This window comes from Delphinus delphis, chromosome X, assembly GCF_949987515.2.
Source record: "Delphinus delphis chromosome X, mDelDel1.2, whole genome shotgun sequence".
In the NCBI taxonomy this organism is placed as follows: domain Eukaryota; kingdom Metazoa; phylum Chordata; class Mammalia; order Artiodactyla; family Delphinidae; genus Delphinus; species Delphinus delphis.
Genome location: NC_082704.1, coordinates 14,282,888 through 14,300,811, shown reverse-complemented (window position 1 = coordinate 14,300,811; position 17,924 = coordinate 14,282,888). Strand labels below are relative to the sequence as shown.

The window sequence follows — 17,924 nt, the reverse complement described above, 5'->3', positions numbered from 1 at the left end:
ACTACTGAGCCTTGCTCTAGAGCCCGCGAGCCACAACTACTGAGGCCCACGCACCACAACTACTGAGCCTGCGAGCCACAACTACTGAGCCCACGTGCCACGACTACTGAAGCCTGCGTGCCTAGAGCCCATGCTCCACAACAAGAGAAGCCACCGCAATGAGAAGCCCGTGCACCGCGATGAAGAGTAGCCCCTGCTTGCTGCAACTGGAGAAAGCCGGCACACAGCAACAAAGACCCAACACAGCCAAAAATAAATAAATTTATAGAAAAAATATTTATCAACATGACACATATACCTATAAATGTGTATTTTCTCATTGTCCCAAATATCCCAGGCTTGAGGCTACTCAAGCAGGGATCGTTTGCCAGGGAAATCAAAACGAAGCTTATTTTGCTGTGTGATCAAAGGGTAAATCACATTACTTGCCTGGGTCTCAATATCCTACTTGGTAAAACAAGAAGCTTGGGTTCCATTGTATGAGCGTATGATTCTATTATTATCAAGTGCCTTGTTGCTTTGGTATTGATAAAGGTCCCAGAGGGTAGTAAACTGTTTTCTGTCTTCCATTTTTGAAAACCTATCTCCAAGTGTGCAGTAGCTTGGAATAACAAAACTCTCTGTCCTCACTGTTGTTTACTCTCTGCCATTTGATACTTGAGTACATGAAGGAGTGACCCACCATATTTAAAAATAGAATGTAATTTATTATGCAAGACCAAAGTAACCCTTTGTGCATTTTTTCAGGGATGTGGAAGTGGAGTGGGCTTGCCTGATGGGAGTCTGGGACTCTACCGAAAATAAAGCTTTGGAATTCTAAATCTCAAGACCTTGGACTCCACTTCCCAGAGCACAATTATCACCATCACCTGAGTTGTCACCATCAGTGCGTTTTTGCTTTTCTTTTTGGCTGTGGGAACTTCGTCCCCCAACCTAGGATTGAACCTGGGCCCCCCACAGTGGAAGCGCAGAGTCCTAACCACTGGACCTCTGTGGAATTACCCTCCATCAGTGTGTTTATATTTATATTTTAGGAGGGTTAATAAATGTATAAGACAAGGTAATACTAACACTAACGGTAATAGAAACATTTATATAGGGTTTGCTATGTGTCAGGCATTACTCTAAGGTTTTTTGTTTGCTTGTTTGGGCTGCGTTGGGTCTTCGTTGCTGTGTGCGGGCTTTCCCTAGTTGTGGCGAGCAGGGGCTACTCTTCGTTGCGGTGTGCGGCCTTCTCATCGTGGTGGCTTCTCTCGTTGTGGAGCATGGGCCATAGAGTGCACGGGCTTCAGTAGTTGTGGCACACTGTCTCAGTAGTTGTGGCTCCCGGCTATAGAGCACAGGCTCAGTACTTATAGCGCCCGGGCTTAGTTGCTCCGTGGCATACGGGATGTTCCGGGACCAGGGCTCGAACCCATGTCCCCTGCATTGGCAGGCGGATTCTTAACCACTGCGCCACCAGGGAAGTCCCTACTCTAAGGGTTTTAAAAATATTAACTCACTCAATCCTCACAACATTCCTATGAGTTAGGTTCAATTATTACTCCTATTGTACAAACGGGGAAACTGAGGCACAGAGCAATTAGGAAAGATTCCTTTATTACATTAATAAGGCATCTTACATCAAGCAAAAATAAGTGTAACCCTTTTAAAAGAATTAAAATAGACATGATAAATGCAAGGCAATTTAGAGACTTAATGTCGAGGAAAGTAGTTTTGTCAGAATCCCACAGACTAATTCTGATGGGGTCCATAACAAAATCCATGTTGACATTAGGCCTCTTCCTTCCTCCAATCTTTGTTGACACTGGTTCTCTAAGGAGGAAAAGGAGACTGAGAACCAGGCCTCCAGGCACCTGAATGCAACCTTGCCAGCCACCAAACACCTGTTAGATCCGGTTCCCAAGAAGTTTTGAAGTTTTGAAATGTATCCTGCTCTTGTTTCTAAGTCACTCCCTTGCTAGGTCTTGAAAAATTAGACTGCCGCTTTTTAGATGTGCATAAACCTCCTTTCACCTGAGATTCCAGAGCCAGTGTTTCCTTTCACCTTCATGCTTCCTAGAAAATACCAGCTTTCCTAAAAGTCACTATGATTACTATTTTGGACACTCCAGACCCTCTCTGTTTCAGGCCCTACAATCCTTGTGAGGGCCATCTTTAGGTCAAGCCCAGGCTGGGTCCCTGTTAGACTATAGCCAAGGTGTGTTGTCAGTGTGTGTGGCCAATTTGATGATGGAAGAATAATCATTGGGAAACCAGGCTAATCAAAGTCTGAGAAGGTCGCTTATTTATTTAACAAAATAGTAGGAAGGACTGAAATGAAGGACGTGGCTTTGTACCCCCAACCAAATCCTGGAAGTTGTGAGCAACCTTTGAAGCTGGAACAGAGTAATTTGGGGACTGATCAAAGGAAACCACTTTACACTGCCGGTAGTGTAGGACTAGTTGCCTGCAGTAGGTTTTAAAGTCAAATAGGTGCAAGAGTGGTTTAGAGAAATTCCTGAGTGATGCATGAGGAAACCGTGGGCTACCCGGGGTACAAGCCCAGTCTCCCATAGGGGCACGAGCGGGGGACATGCTCTCCTGACACACGCCCTTAGAAAGTCGATCAGAGGCAGAAATTCTGGCCAGACCATTGTGCGGACGGGCGGGGGGCGGGGTGCAATTCCCATGTTGTCAAGGACCCTGAACCAAATCCAGGCTACCTTCCGGAGCTAACCGTCCTCCATGTCACGTTACTAAACTGCAGGCCTATGGATTAGCCCTGTGTCACTCCCTCCTCCCCCACAATCGCAGTGTCCAGGTGGATTGTGAGTCACCCAGACCCTCCGTAATAAGCCCACCATGGGTGGGGCTGCCTCGCAGTTTCTCGACCCTTCCCGCCCTGACTCAGCTCTCTTGATCTTCGAGCTCGGCTTTCGTGCAGGCAGAAGCCGCCGCGGCGCCCGCCCCACCGGGCATGCTCAGTGCTCGCGCGGGCTGTGACGATCGCCAGGCAGCGCCCGGCCCGGCGCTCTGGGCAGCGGCGCGCGGGTCCCTTTAAATCGGGCTGGCCGGTTGCCAGGCAACGGCACGGCCCGCGCTGGCCCTGCACTGCAGAGGTTCTGCCCGGGGCCGGTCCGGAGGGGTAGCGTTGGCCAGCGCCGAACCGAGGGCAGCCGCCCGCCGCTGGTGGTCGTCTTCAGGGAAGAGGGGCCAGGGCCCACCGGACCCCACCCACGCCGCCAGGTATGTCTGCGCCCGGCCCGGCCGGGGCTCCCCAGGCTAGCCCCTCGCCCTCCCTGGGTGACCCGGGCGGAGGCAGCGCGCTCCCCGCCTCGATGCCCACTGCGGGTTTCTTCACCCTTTAGGGTCCCGGCCGGGAACTGGCGGGCGTTTGGGAGGGAAGGGGACAGGGTGTGGGACTCGGGGTGTGGAAGGAGGAGTGGGGTCAGGCCTCGCCCCTGCCCTCTTCCTCACGGCCCGCCAGCAGAGGGTAGGGACTGGAGAGGTGGGAGGTGTCACCTGCGGTGGCGGCCCGGGCAGCACCCTGACCCTAGCCACCTCGTCTCCACTGGAAGCAGCGGTGACAGGAGTTTAGTTAACCATTTACAGAGAAAACCCCCAAACTATGCCTCCTTAGATGCAGCTTTATAGCAAGAAAGTGACTTCCATGCTAATAAAGTACTTGGCCTTTTGGAATTAAGGCGACTTCGTATCTTTTCTCCTAGAAGGAATTATTCCACACTAATAATAAAGAATTGGGGGTAAGAACCGTGCACAGGGCCCGGTTTTCAATGGTACTTTGCTTCACTCTCAATATCGGCCAAACAATAGAGAAGACAATTTGTCCGCTTGGCTCCTATGTGAGGACCATGAAAGACTAAGGCAAAAACCGGGATCACGTCCCTTTTTAATGATTTTTCAAAATAACTAGACTCTGGGGGAGGGAGGCAATGCCTCGGCTCCAGCCTCTGCTAACGCGGCTCTTGGCCTGCTGCTTACTAACAAGCATGCCGCTGTGGCCACCAGTGGTAGCTCATTTGTTCAATAATTGCTAAAGGCGAGGAGGTACCGTGTTGAATAAGATGCCACCATGATTCTTGTCCCATCTGGTATTTGCATTGCTTGGGGAAGGAAGACTTAGTGATGTGATAGTGGGGAAATTGGGTTGACAAGTTCAAAAGAAAACTTGCTTCAAAGTGTCTGACATCGCATTTGAGGTAAGCTGAACAACATTAAGGCTATCACTTGTAGTTTTAAGCTACATCTCATATGAACACAGATTTGGGCATTTTGGTTAATTATATATTAACCAAAATATATAAAATATATTTTATATGTAATATATTTTCTTTTTCAGTTCAATCTGGAGAAGGAGGACAGTGGCATCAGATAGAAGACCTTGGACGTCAGGAATTGTAAGTACCGTTTTGCTGGCTGATAGCTGGTTATGGAGGTTTAGAAGCACAGAGCCTCACCCAGTGTAAATCTTCGATCTTTTAACTAGACCATTAGTCTGCACTGTCACTACACTATCAAAAAAGCCTCGTGAAAATACAAAAGAAAAGTGTCCTGAAGACTTTAGGTAAGCCAAATAAACTTTAAGGGAAAAATAAAAGCCCTTTCCCTAAAATGTCACCCCCCAAAACCTTATAAGCCAAAAGAGAAGTTATAAGTACTTACAGAAACTCAATTAGAATCAAAACACTGTAGGATTTTCAGGAAGAATATTAAGGGTCATTCATTCAACAAATATTTATTGAGGGCCACTATGTGTCAGGCAACAGCAGGGATACAACCATGAATAAGATGCCAGGAGATCACAGCGTATTGGTAAAATGAAACTATGTGTGAAATGCTGCAGAAGCACAAGAAAAACTCAGAGTGCGGAGTCATCCTTGATAATCTTCAAACTGATACCCCAGTTGTAATATTTCTAAGATATTATTGGTGGCTCTGAAAAACACTGGGACATTTGGAAAGTTCATGGTAAAGCAATTGGTGATAAAAAATGCAAATCTCTTCGGATGTAGAAAAGACTACAACTCTTCTGCTTAGAATCAATTTAGCTTTGGAAATTTGCAGACGTCAACAATTTACAGGATTTAGGGCTAATTCTTCCATGAAGATGCAGGTCGAATTAATGTAAGATTCAAGTTTAGGTTCCCTCCTACTTACCTTAATAGTACTTCCTTTTTTTTTTTTCAAACTGACTTTTTCTGAGGTCTGATGACTTCAGGCTGGCAACTTTGAAGCACATATCTTTGGAGAAGGGTTGGGTTGTTTGACTGGTTTATGTTCCGAGGGAGGGTAAGGAAAATCTAAAAAAGAACAAAACCCATGGTGTATAGTATACTTTAAAATTGCTTCCATTTTCATTTTCAATAATTTCTCCTAACTACCTGGAAATAGGTATATTGTCCCTATATTACATCTGAAGAAACTGAGGTTCACAAAACGTAAGTTTTCACATAGTTCTAAAGTGTGGGAGCCAAGATATCTGACTCCTTCAGTCTTTTTTTTTTTTTTTTTTTTTTTACCGTAGTCCACACTTAATTCCTTTCTCAAGAACTTTCTTTTCCTTCCCCACAATTTTGCATGGTAGAACATGTTTACCCACCTTCCTTCAGACAGCTTTGGACAGTCCTCATTTTTGTATTTAATAGTTTCTGTAAACCAATGATTTTGGAAAGGCTGGGGAATGGAGAAGCTCCCCTAAAGGGAGCAGGTCAGCATCTTCTGGAGCAAGGAGAGGGGATAATGATGGCTGTGTTTTGTGCCTGGGAACAGTGGAAGCAGAAAAATAAGTTGAGAACTACTGCTTTTATGTGAGAACAGATTGGACAATTGAGCAAAGAAGCAAGGCCAGTGACTTTCTTTGAAACAGACGTTTTTTTTTCCTGTCTTGGCCAAGCAGTTTTTCTGAGGGTTGAGAGAACCAAACCATCCAAGAATAATGGGAAAACGTTGCCTGGGCTAAGAAGGGCCTTTTGTCTTCCCCTTACTGCCCCATCACAGGTTGGAGATGACCTTTGCTAAACATCACTCCCAATTTACAAAGTTTGGGATGAAGCACTCTTGTGAGGTGGGAGAAAGCCTCTGGAGGTTTCCCAGTCCCTGCCTACCCCTGCTTGGAAGAATAATTGCATTTTGCAGACAGATCAAGATTTATGCAAAAGAGATGGTCCTGAAATTTTGAAATCAAATCTAATGTAAATGAGATAAGGCAAGAAAGAAAAGAGATCTTTGATTTTTATGTCATCACATTTCCCTAAAGCATGTGGTTTAAAGTATAAATATTTTAGAACATAAATAATTAGATTTCACATATTTGATCGCTTATCCATCTTAATATGAGCATATTTCCCAGGGCCCCACACCTTGAAGATGAAAACTGGATGGTTTTGTGGGTTTCTCCTTTCACAATAAACAGTGTATTACTTTCTGGAACTTTTTGAAGACATATATGCATTCACCCAAGATTTTTATGAAACAGTTTACCTAAAGATCCATAATAAGTGATCACTCTTTGCTTAGCTTTCAACAATTACATTATATGATATTACATTATAAATCCATTTTCAGTTTATCAGTGGTTCCCAAATTCTTTAGGTGAGTAGAAACCATTTCCATGAGTCAAGAAATTTCCTTACTCCACCAAAATGCCCTACTAGTTTGCCACTGCAAAAGTAAGTCACCAGAGGATGAATGGTGATGTTTTCAGGGAGACACTAACTAGAACCGTCAGGTGTCCATTATCAGTTCATGTCAGAGACAAATGAACAGATGTCGCCGTATAATGGACAACCATGCCTTAACAGTGCAGTCCCAAGGACTTCTGGGGGATCACTGGCTTAGAGGACCACTAATGTTGTTTTTGTCATATGACTTTATATTGTTTTCCTGTGTTTTCGTTTCTTTAAATTTTTCATTTCTCTTGGACCTCCTTCACCTACCCTTCAGTTCTGCAACATCCAATATAGTGTTGGGTAGGCACTTGTAATAATAAATGACCCACTAAAAAGGCATGCTTATACTTTCAATAATGGCTCTGGTTTGATTTGCCTTATGCTGCGACAAATTACCTAATCAAGTTTATTGAAAGCAAAATGGCTGCCACGCCAGGGTAGAGGAAGGAGTATCATTGTCTTAAAGCATATTTCTTGTCTTTGCCAGAGAATACTAATGTCATACTTGTTCTGCGTAAAAAACAAACAACGCAATCTGTGAAGAGAAAATGAGCCTGGCACCTTTTACCCGCACTCTGGGCTTTGCCATACTCTGTGACTAGATTTGGGAACAAGCCCTTAAAGGATATCTTGCCAATGAAAGAGAAAAAAAAAAAAAGAAAGGAAGGAGGGAAGGGGGAAAGGGAAAGGGGAGGAAAGGAGAGAGAGAAAGAGAGGGAGAGAGAAAGAAAGAAGCAGCTCAGAGACCCCTTGACCCTGCCCTGTGTAAGCTATGGGAGGGAAATTCCAAAAGGCTTTTCAGACCTTTCTCTTTCTGGCCTTTGATATGTGACATGCAAGTCTCCTTACCCTCCCCCCTTCATTTTTCCTCTCTCCTTTTGTGGCCCTTTAAAAATACCTAAGCTCTGAAAATAGTGGGTTGTTTTCTTTCAATTTGTGGAATGAAACCTAACAGAAGAATAAAGAGGAATTTTGGAATAGGCACGGATCTGGGAGACAGGGTCTCAGTTTTACCACTATAGGCTGTGTGGACTTGGACAAGTCACTTAACTTCTCTGAGCCTCAGTTATAAAATAAATGGACTCTTCCCAGTTCTGTGAAAAGCATGGGCTGTATCAGGAAATTATACAGAGACCCAGGAAAGAAATGTGGTGATGCTGGAAAAAAAATATATATATGTTTTTAGCCAGAGATTTATGGGAGGGTTGGAGATAGAAGTCACTTTTTCAAGGTGCAAAATCATTAATGAAAAGAGCTTTCTATTTTAACCTTTCTCTATACCCAGACCTCTATCTCAGATTTGTCATTATTGCTAGCTTCATGTATAAAGTGGTCTCACCTTGCCCCTCTGCATACCGCTTTCCTGATCAATCTCACCAATGCCTTTCATCCAGAATTAGGTAGGAAGAATAGTAATCTCTCTCCCATTGCTACCTGATTAGAAGCATTTTAAAACTTTTACAGAGTTGTCTGGTAAAAATTTGACTGCTAAAAAATGTGACTGGGCTTCCCTGGTGGTGCAGTGCTTAAGAATCCGCCTGCCAATGCAGGGGACATGGGTTCGAGCCCTGGTCTGGGATGATCCCACATACCGCAGAGCAACTAAGCCTGTGCACCACAACCACCGAGCCTGTGCTCTAGAGCCCGTGAGCTATAACTACTGAGCCCGCGTGCCACAACTACTGAAGCCCGCGTGCCCAGAGCCTGTGCTCCACAGCAAGAGAAGCCACCGCAATGAGAAGCCCGCGCACCACAACGAAGAGTAGCCCCTGCTCACCACAACTAGAGAAAGCCCGTGCACAGCAACGAAGACCCAACGCAGCCAAAAATAAATAAAATAAATAAATAAATAAAAATGTGACTGGCAGTTAGTATTGCCATCTTTTCTCTTTCCTCTGTTCCTTTCCTTTATGATCCCTGTAATAATTCCCAGCATTTGCATTCATATTTCTAGAGAGGAGAGCAAATGGGATTATGGTCATCTTCCTCTTTAAGGACAGATAGGTCATCGATGCTTCTGGATGGTGACTAACAGAATAATAAAGTCAGAACGGACTATTTCAGGAGAAAGGAGAGGATGCTCCAATGGCAAATACATACCAGGAATTTCAAGTCTTGGCTTACTACTGTGGTCTGATTGACTAAACTTAAAGCTTGGGTTATGGCTTTTGAACCAATCATTTTAACACCTTCACTGCATATTTGTACCTTTTCCTTTCCTCAAAGCCAAATAGTTGTCGGTGGAGATGTATCCTTGGGTATAGAGTGAGTCCCTTCCCTCTTCTTTTGGGGGGAAGGTGTCAGGCATGTAGGTATCGAGTTTATTCTCTCATTGTCTGTAGTAAGAACAATTTGTTAGAATTTAAACTATACTCGTTAGAAAGAAAATTATCAAGAAATAATATATTAAAAAGTGGTTATCTCAGGGCCACAGGATTATGAGGAAGATTTCTTTTGTTTTTTTCTTGTACGTGTGATTTTCTGTATTTTCCAAAATTCTACAGATAACATGCACTACTATTAGCATCTTTATATAATATGAAATATTACAACTATTAAATATTATAATATATTAATATAATATTACATTTATAATCTTTAATAATATTAAAGAAAATATTAATTAAAAAATAAACACAATGCCATTTTTTGTTACCAAGATAAAATTACATTTGTGTTCACGGGAAAAATAGATGCAGGCATACTTTGATTTTTCTCGGTGGTAATCTTCCAACTATATTGCAGCAAATTAATGTATAAGATGAATAAAGTGACCCCCTCCTTCTTCCCACCCTTTGGCGGTAACTGCAGTTGCCAGTTTGGTGGCTTCAGATGCCAGTGGCCCTTCAGCATGTTGCTTGGGTCCTTCTTTCTCCCTTCTCTCAAAAGTAGTTACTGATCAAACGTTTCTGTGTTTTAGGAAAGCTCTATGTTATGGACTGTCTTTGAATAGGAAAGACTCCTTGAAACAAAATAAGTATCCTCTAATTTTTGTAAATTTAGAAAGTTAGCTGTGATTTAGTATGCTAAGTTTTCACCTAAAAGCTATATTTGGAATCAGTATCTCGAGAAAAACCCATTTGGTGGCATTAATATTTTCAATTGTTGACATTCGGTTCTCATCATGAAATTGCTGTCAAAACGGATAGAATTCTGTACGCTTGGCAGAGTCTTGCCTAAAAGCAAAGCCCAGGGCTGGAATAGCAGGAATTTACAGGTCAAGACAGAAGGGCGTTTGGCAGCGTTAGTCATAAGGAAGTCTGCATGGTATACTTTACCCAAAGCAGCTCACATTGCATTAAGCACTGATGTTTTAGTCACTTTAAAGAATGAATAAACAGTAGTCCAACCGAAAAGAACTAGAAAAAAAAAACCAGGCACATTGGAAGCACAGATTTAACTTATCAATATTAACCTATTAATTTAAAATCACTTTTACTGTTTTAAAGCAGTTGTTTTCATGCTGCTTTCTCATAGAATTATTTTCTCTACAAGAAATAGCCAAGTGTGTCCATTTATTGGTTCTATTTCATAGGATCAGAGAATTCTAAAGCTGGAAAGGTCTGTAGAACTTAGCTAGTTTAGCCCTTTCCATTTATAAATGAGGGAACTGAGGCCCAAGTCACTCAGTGAGTTAGAGGGAGTGCCAGCCCTCAAATATTTAGGTTCTTTCACCCCTGAGCCAGGATTCTTAGTTCTTTCCACTACCCCGGCTGCCAGTGTAAATATGTGCCTTGATTTTAAATTTTGTTTTTCAGGAATTGGAAGAGGTGCCTGAAGAAATGGATGCTAGAAGAAAACACTGGAAGGAGAATATGTTTGCTCCTTTTTATAGTGCACAGGATATTCTAGATGAGGCTTCTCAGCTTGAATCCTCTTCTGAACAAATGACTTTAGGTAAGGCCAAGAGAATGGAAGGGATTTTTAATTTGTCTAGTAGAAAGTTTCAAGAAGAGAATAAATTTAAAAGGAAAGAAGTTATTTCTCAACCAAATGAAAATGAACAAGAACCAAATTTAAGAGAGAGAAAGATAAACATTTCAAAGAATGAGGCAGACACAAATTCTGCCTCCTGTGAATCATCTAATTTAGACATTGCAGCTGAAGAAAGCTTTAATGGTGCAGAAGAGCCTCTTAGCTGGGGTACAGAGGAATTATCAGCTCCACCACGAAAAGACAAGAAGAAGAAATTCACCGAAGAACTGTCTCCAAAACTTCGCCTGAATCTTTTGAACGAAGAGCTGGAAGCGCTTAACATGCAATGCAGAAAAATAGAAGAGGAATTCGAAAATGCGGAAAAAGAACTTTTGAACTGCAAAAAAGAAGTCTCCTCAAAACCCCTAAATTTTCAAGAAGCAGGGATGGAAACTTCCAAGAAAGACTGGGAACTTCAAGCTTTAAGAAATGACCTCTCTGAAAAAGCAACAAATGTTAAAAACTTAACAGAAGAGCTCCAGCAAGCCAAAGAGGTCATCCACAAGTTGAGCCTTGAGAACAAGGATTTAAAAGAAGCCGTTAGGAAGTTAAAGCAGCAAACTGAGGGTGGAAATGCACTACTAAAGGAAGAAGTGAAACTGTATTATGAATTAGAAATGGAGAAGATACACGGGGAGCTCAGTGCCATCAAGAACGAACTGAGAGTGGAGAAGACCATACGAGCAAGAAACAACAGAGCCCTGGAGCTGCTTAGAAAACACTTTGCTTCTGTAACGTCATCAGGTACCCCTGACAGCTTTATGGGGGATTTTTTTTTTAAATAAAAAAATTAAAAAAGCCTTTCATTAGGCAAATGATTGAGCCAAATCAGTGTTTCTTGTGCTTTCTTTGTGTACAACTTAAAACACGTGTGATGGGATGTGATTTTCATGTTTGGTGAATCAAGATATCTGTGAAAGGTGTAGATGCTAACTTCAAAGCTTCTGCTTTCTCTTTCTAATGAATTTATTGCCAGAGTCCAAATAGAAATGAAGGTTTAGAAATCTCTTTACATATATATATATATATATATATATATATATATATTACTCAAAGACATGTAGTGATTCACCAAATCATTGATGAATACGGATCAACAGACGTTTTGTGATCTTGTGAGCAATGTGTCCTTGACACGTGAATATTCTTCCATCTGTGTTCATTCATACTAACAATAAAAATCTCATTTATTTGTGTAAGCATAACATGTGGGTATGGGTCTTAAAGCAGTCTGTTCAGACTCAGTGGGATACTAAAAATATATCTGCTTTCCCTGAGATCTATCCTTAATTAGGCATACATAAATGTCTCCCCCCCAAATGCAGGTTTTTCCACCCTCCTGTTTTCTCCATGCTTTCTCCCTTGACCTGGCCACAGTGCCCATAGACCAGAAGATGGCTTAGAGACACGGCTGTGACCTTGGCTACAGCCCTGATTTTGACAGCAGTAGCTTTTGCCTTTTCTTACGTTGACCAGCAAGGGGCGTTGTTGACACAGGTCTTCCAAAATTCTACCAGGGGAAAATTTATGTTTCCTGCCCAGTTTACCTCATCAGCTGGCCGAGACTTGGGTGAAAGGTGTTGGATGTCATCTAGGTAAGCTGTTAGTGAGGTCGCTTGATTTATACAGGGATCCAGCCGTGTTAAGAGCCTTTCTTTTTTACTTTAAAAGAACAAACATGTACTGCCTCAGGCCTTTGTGGAAACTATCTGCTTTTGTTTGTATCAATCAAGATTTTTTGTAATTGTAGTTCTATTTGCATGGTATTTTTAAGTCCAATGAACCACATGTAATTACAGACTGTGAAGGTGGGATACGATTGTTAAGGGTTCAGGTATTTTCCCTGATGGGAAATCCCCAGCCTGGGAGTCTAGACACTTGGGTTCTAGGACCTGCTTTGTTATTAACTAGCTATTTAACCTTCTAGGCCTGAAAGTCCTCATCTGTAAAATGAAGGAGTAGATCTATCATCCAGATTCTGTTCAGTTCTAACGTTCTGTGACTTCACCACAGTGATTTTAAGCACAAGTGTAACTACCTGTGAGGAAGTAAAGCCCCTATGGCACTGGAGACGTTCAGCTCTGATACTTCAGGGGGTCTGCTTTACAGACCTTCTCCTTTCAAAGGAAATATACAAAGGCTCTTGTTTATAGTTTGAACATCTCCAAATACCGTGTCAATAATAAATCAGGAGAGGGAGTAACTGAGGTTATTTCTTCTCCTTTCTCTTGTTTCCTTTTTACTCACTGAGGTCGGGGAAGGCCCTGAATGGAGACAAACTAGGCTGACCTGGAGCTGAGCAGGGCTTGCCTGCCCTGGGACAACTGGACTAAATTCGAAAATAATAATCTTTGGAGCTTTCTGACTTTAGTTCTGATAACTTCCAGGAGCTGGCAGCCCGCTCAGAGAGGAAGGTGACTTTCTGGTTTCTGATGGTCACTGCTTCCCACCCAGGATCTAGGCACAAAAGCAGACTAGGAACTCTTTGCCCTGTTTAACTCTCTTCCTCATCACCCCCTTAAAGATGACCCCTTGGTCCTTGCCCCAGAAAGACCCTCAGCCCCTGAATGCTAGTGTGCAGAGCAGTTTACATGTTTAAAATATTTCACAAATTGTATTAAGCTACTAGGCTCCATCCTCTTAGTACATTTCAAGTTTTAAAGAGGAGCTTTTTCTCCAGAATTTCTATTAACCAACCACACATTGAAAGTCTTTGGTGACAACTTGGTTTGCTTTATCTTGCATGAGTGTATGTGTGTGTGTGTGTGCGTGTGTGTGCACACGCTTATGTGTGCTTGGGGGTCGGGGAAGGAGTGTGGTGTTAGGAGGTGCAGAAAAGACAAGTGCATGGCTTAGCTCAGCTCTTGGGTGGGGCGTTTGTATTTCTAGGATAGAACTGAAACACAGTTTCCTGATGAGACAGCCTGGGATGCTGAGTCCTAGCAAGGCTCTCCCTGTGGAAAGGCCCTTTAGACAGCCTAGATCCAGACACTATCCAGGGAGACAATATACAATCAGGAGAGCCAACAGTTTGGAGCTGGGAAGGGATCACATCTTTTTTTTTGGGGGGGGGGTGCCATGTGGCCTGTGGGATCTTAGTTCCCCGACCAGGGATCAAACCCGCGCCCCCTGCACTGGAAGTGCAGGGTCTTAACTACTGGACCTCCAGGGAAGTCCCAGGATCACATCTTTTGATGCTTTAATTTTTAAAAGCAGGGCTGCAACAAGCTGGGAGAAAGCTGAGAAGTTACTTGTCGTCTTCATGGGCAGATGGGAACAGCAGTGGGTTGAACTGGCTTAAAGAACCAGAATCAAGGCAGATACAAATTCTGTCTCATCGTCTCTGTAATCACACTCGTGTGATTGTGGGCATTAGGTGGCCACCAATTTAGATCAGAACATATCATCACTGCACCTTCTAGTCTATTGAAAGGGCGATGTGGAGGTGCTTTTTTTTTAACAGGAATGGCACATCAGGCCACTCATCCCTTTAATCTGTTGGGTAAAATATTTGAAATCAGCAATGCAACTGCACACCATTCCCTACCAACTCCCAATTCTGTACTTATTCAGAAGCATGGGCTCTAGGAATAGCTGCTCCACCTTGAGTTTATAACCCAGTTCTAGAAACATTTGCTGAGCCGTTATTACTGTAGTTAATCACTTCTAAGACACAACTTAAAAAAATATATATATATAGACATCCTTGAATTTGGGACACATCTTTAAATTGATGGCATGCCATAGTATAATTGTCAGTGTTTGTTTTTTTAAATCTCTCTTAGTGGTTCATAAAATAATGGTGTATCTTACAATCAATGGAGTTTTAGATTTGATGAAATGTGGTATGTGCTAGGCCGTGGATATGGGGATAAAAGGATTTATGAATAAGACGGGTCTCTGACCTCAAGGACCTTACTTATACAACTAACTAAAACAATGTGGCAAGGGCTCTACTAGCAGTGCTAATACAAAGTGCTGTGGGAACACAGAGGAGTATCAATTAATTCTGCCTGTGGGGCTGGGAAGGACTTCATAAAGGAGGTGACATTTGAGCTGGGCCTTGAAGGATAAGAAGGATTTTTCCAGGCAAAGCATGGGGGCAGGGGTGGGGGCATTTCTGGAATGTGAATGTGGAAGCTCTATTTGGCTTCAAAGAAAACTCTTAACAGCAATGAATTACAATGCTGGGATGTCACATTCTGCTGACTGCATTTTAAAGTCCTGTGTGGGGTTCTACTCTGAAAACTACCTGCATTCCAACCCTTTGCAGATAAACTGGAGAATGAAGTTCTCATGACATAAACACGAGGTTCCAGATAACAAACTGCAGGAAAAAGATTTTGCTGGTGCCACTGTACCTTTGGCTGCCATCATCTTTGTTTTCGAAACAAAAGACCTAAGAGATTTTGGTCATAGTATTCAGCTAAGTCCACTGTGAGCGGTCTGGTTTCAAAGAGATGTATGAAACAGAAACACCACAGTTGCTCTTCTCTCCAAGAAGCAGTATAGCACAGAGATCAAGTGCACCAACTTTGGTTATCCACTTACTAGCTGTGTGACCTTGGTCAAATTGCGTGAGTCTCTGTAGCTCAGTTTTCTCACTTCGCAGGATGGAGTTAATGAATAGTGTTGTTGGGAGCATAAGACAAGATCACATATAGTCAATAAATGTCACCATTATTGTTATTATTATTATTATATAACTGACAAGGGGAAATTGACCAAGTTAGTCTGTCTCCTTCCAGCTATTATTCTCACTAAGCTTTTTCCACTTACTGACCCTCAAATTGTGTTCTGTGGAGAGGATATGATAAACTCATTCATAAGATGTATATCAATGATGTGTGATATATTTGGGAAGAGAGAACAAGTTGCGGGGAGGATATTTTGATTTCATTAGTATATGAAGCCTTAAGCCAAAGTAGTGAATCTGTCATGATGGACTTTCTGGCCTCAAGACAGATCCTATAAAGGGAATTTTCTTGGGTCAGAGCCCAGTCAACCCCCCTCCAGTCAGGTCGGTGTGAGGCTGGCCCCTGGCCTTGGCAGGCAGAATACCAGAAGGAGGAAGAAAGCCCTGCTCTAGTGCTCCAGTGGGAAAAAGCTCATCTAGGAAGAGGGAATGGAGACAAGAGAGGCTATTATAGTATTTTTCATTTCCCCTTGGCACAGGGAGCCAGGCAGCTGGGGACCCACTACTACAGCTGCTCAGATAAGAATAAGTCATTGTCTTGTTCTTTGTACTCATAAGACACTGAAGCTGTGGTTCCCCATGTATTGTAGGTGTGCCCTCCTGTCCATCTTTCCATACTGAGTATCAAGGTGGTGTCTCCCCTGTTGAGTGGCCAGAGCTACTGTTCACAGAGTCTCTCTCTCTCTCTCTCTCACACACACACACTCTCACTCTCACTCTAGTTCTCGCTCTCTCTTTCTCGTGCGTTCTCTTTCTCACCATTGATCACACCCAAACTTTTGATGATTGCAACATTTCAGTGGGCTCAGGTTGCGTTTCCCAGGAGACTCAGTTTATACCTGGTTCTCTGAGGATGTGTCCTGGGGTAACATTGAAGCATTTCTTTGGCCTTTCAGCCCATGCCTGTTGACTCCACGATAGGTGTTGTCAGGTATATTCCAGACCACGATAGGAAACATAACCTTAGAGAATCTTCTTATGTCACTAGTACTGTAGCCTGCATTTGGACTGTTGGTTAGAGCCTAGTTTATTATGTGTCACACACTTCCATGTACATCATCTTCTGTACTCTGCACAAAAATCCTTGATCATCAGATGAGAAACCAAGGCTCAGAGATACTAAATGACTTATTCAATATCACAGTAAGTAGTAGATCTGGGATTCAAACCCAGCCTGTCCAACTCCACATACAACGTTTGCTCCATTTTATCAGGCCACCTTTTGTACTAAAATGAATGAACCAAAGGTTCAGTCGCTATAGAGGTTATTCAACTTTCTCAAAGGTAAACTGGTTTATTGCTTCAATCTGGACTCAACTTGAGTCAGCCATCTCTTAAATGGCTAGGCTGCGTAGTGAAGATGCATCTCATTATTGGAAAGACCATAAAGTATACATCTTCTGATGATGGGTTATTAGGTCTACATGAAGCACCGAGTAACATAAACAAGAACAGTTGAACTATGAAGCCCAATTGACAGCTCTCTAAAATAAGCTCCAGGACTGATGGAACCAAACTGATTAACTACCAGGGGTCTTTGACACTCATTGTAGCTTTGGGGTCTGATTTTGTATTCTTTATAATTCAAAATTATTTCTCAGATTTCACCCATTTTTTCCCATTGGATCTTTGCTTCCTAAAGTGTTTTCATTGAAAGTTGACTACTTGTTAAGAAAAAAAAAACCTGCTCTAAGCCCCCTTACTGCTTAGAACGTGTTAAGTATGCTTGATGATTTATATATTTCCCTTTTATTTTTTCCTTGTTGCCCTGGTAAATTTCTCAGAGTTACAACAGAGGAATCATATTCTGTTCACTCATAACTGAAACAGTTCTTGGAAAAAACATTTCAAGATCTCTTTATTAAAATATCTTCAATAACAAGACAAAATGTTTTCTTTAAATTTACAAATTTATTCAAGATTTTACAAAACAACATCTCTTCATATAATGAAGTAGAAGGAAATCTGGAGAGCTGCTCTTGGCATTCATAAACGTGGGTTATGTCAGCAGAGAGCCTGGAGGGCATTTCTGGTTTTGAGGTAATCAACCTTTTAAAATGCATAATATACTTTTATGTGGTTTTAATGAGTACAAAAAAAATATATCTGCATATAACATAAGGACTTTTCTCCCATAAAACATGACTTATCTGAAATCTTTTCCTTTGGGTATATATTAAGGCATGTTTATAAATAAACAGCCGAGAGTTGAAGGGCTCAGTTCGTAGTTTGTGCCAGGGCAGGGCAGTGTCCTGGAAAAATCATGAGATGTGGAGTTTGCCCTGTTGGATTCACTGGTAGAAGATGGAGTTTGGGGTGCCAGAAGTTTATGAGGGATCAACACCTGTGAAGGAAAAGGGAAGGAAGCATCGTTGAGCAGAGTGGGAATTGCCATGCAAATGACAAAATCTCGACAACTGGGCAGGGAGCTCTGGCGTCTTATCCATCAAAGTGATCCCTATCGGGTGGAACTGGCTGGGCCTTTGTACCTCCCGCCTCGTTTGGTCACCAAATGCGGGCTTCCTCCGGAAGGCCGAGTGGCTCTCTGTGGATAACGCAGCCCCTGAATGAGCTGATGGCTG

General features: G+C 42.5%; 1 protein-coding gene across 1 annotated transcript; it reads left to right on the top strand.

The window, feature by feature from the left end:
* The first annotated feature begins 3,064 nt into the window (after nt 1-3,064).
* Nucleotides 3,065-11,464, top strand: CCDC160 (coiled-coil domain containing 160). The gene is made up of 3 exons (XM_060001684.1): nt 3,065-3,228; nt 4,343-4,400; nt 10,430-11,464. The coding sequence occupies exon 3, from the start codon at nt 10,454-10,456 to the stop codon at nt 11,429-11,431; it is 978 nt and encodes a 325-aa protein (XP_059857667.1). The 5' UTR covers nt 3,065-3,228; nt 4,343-4,400; nt 10,430-10,453; the 3' UTR covers nt 11,432-11,464.
* Nucleotides 11,465-17,924: the final 6,460 nt, after the last annotated feature.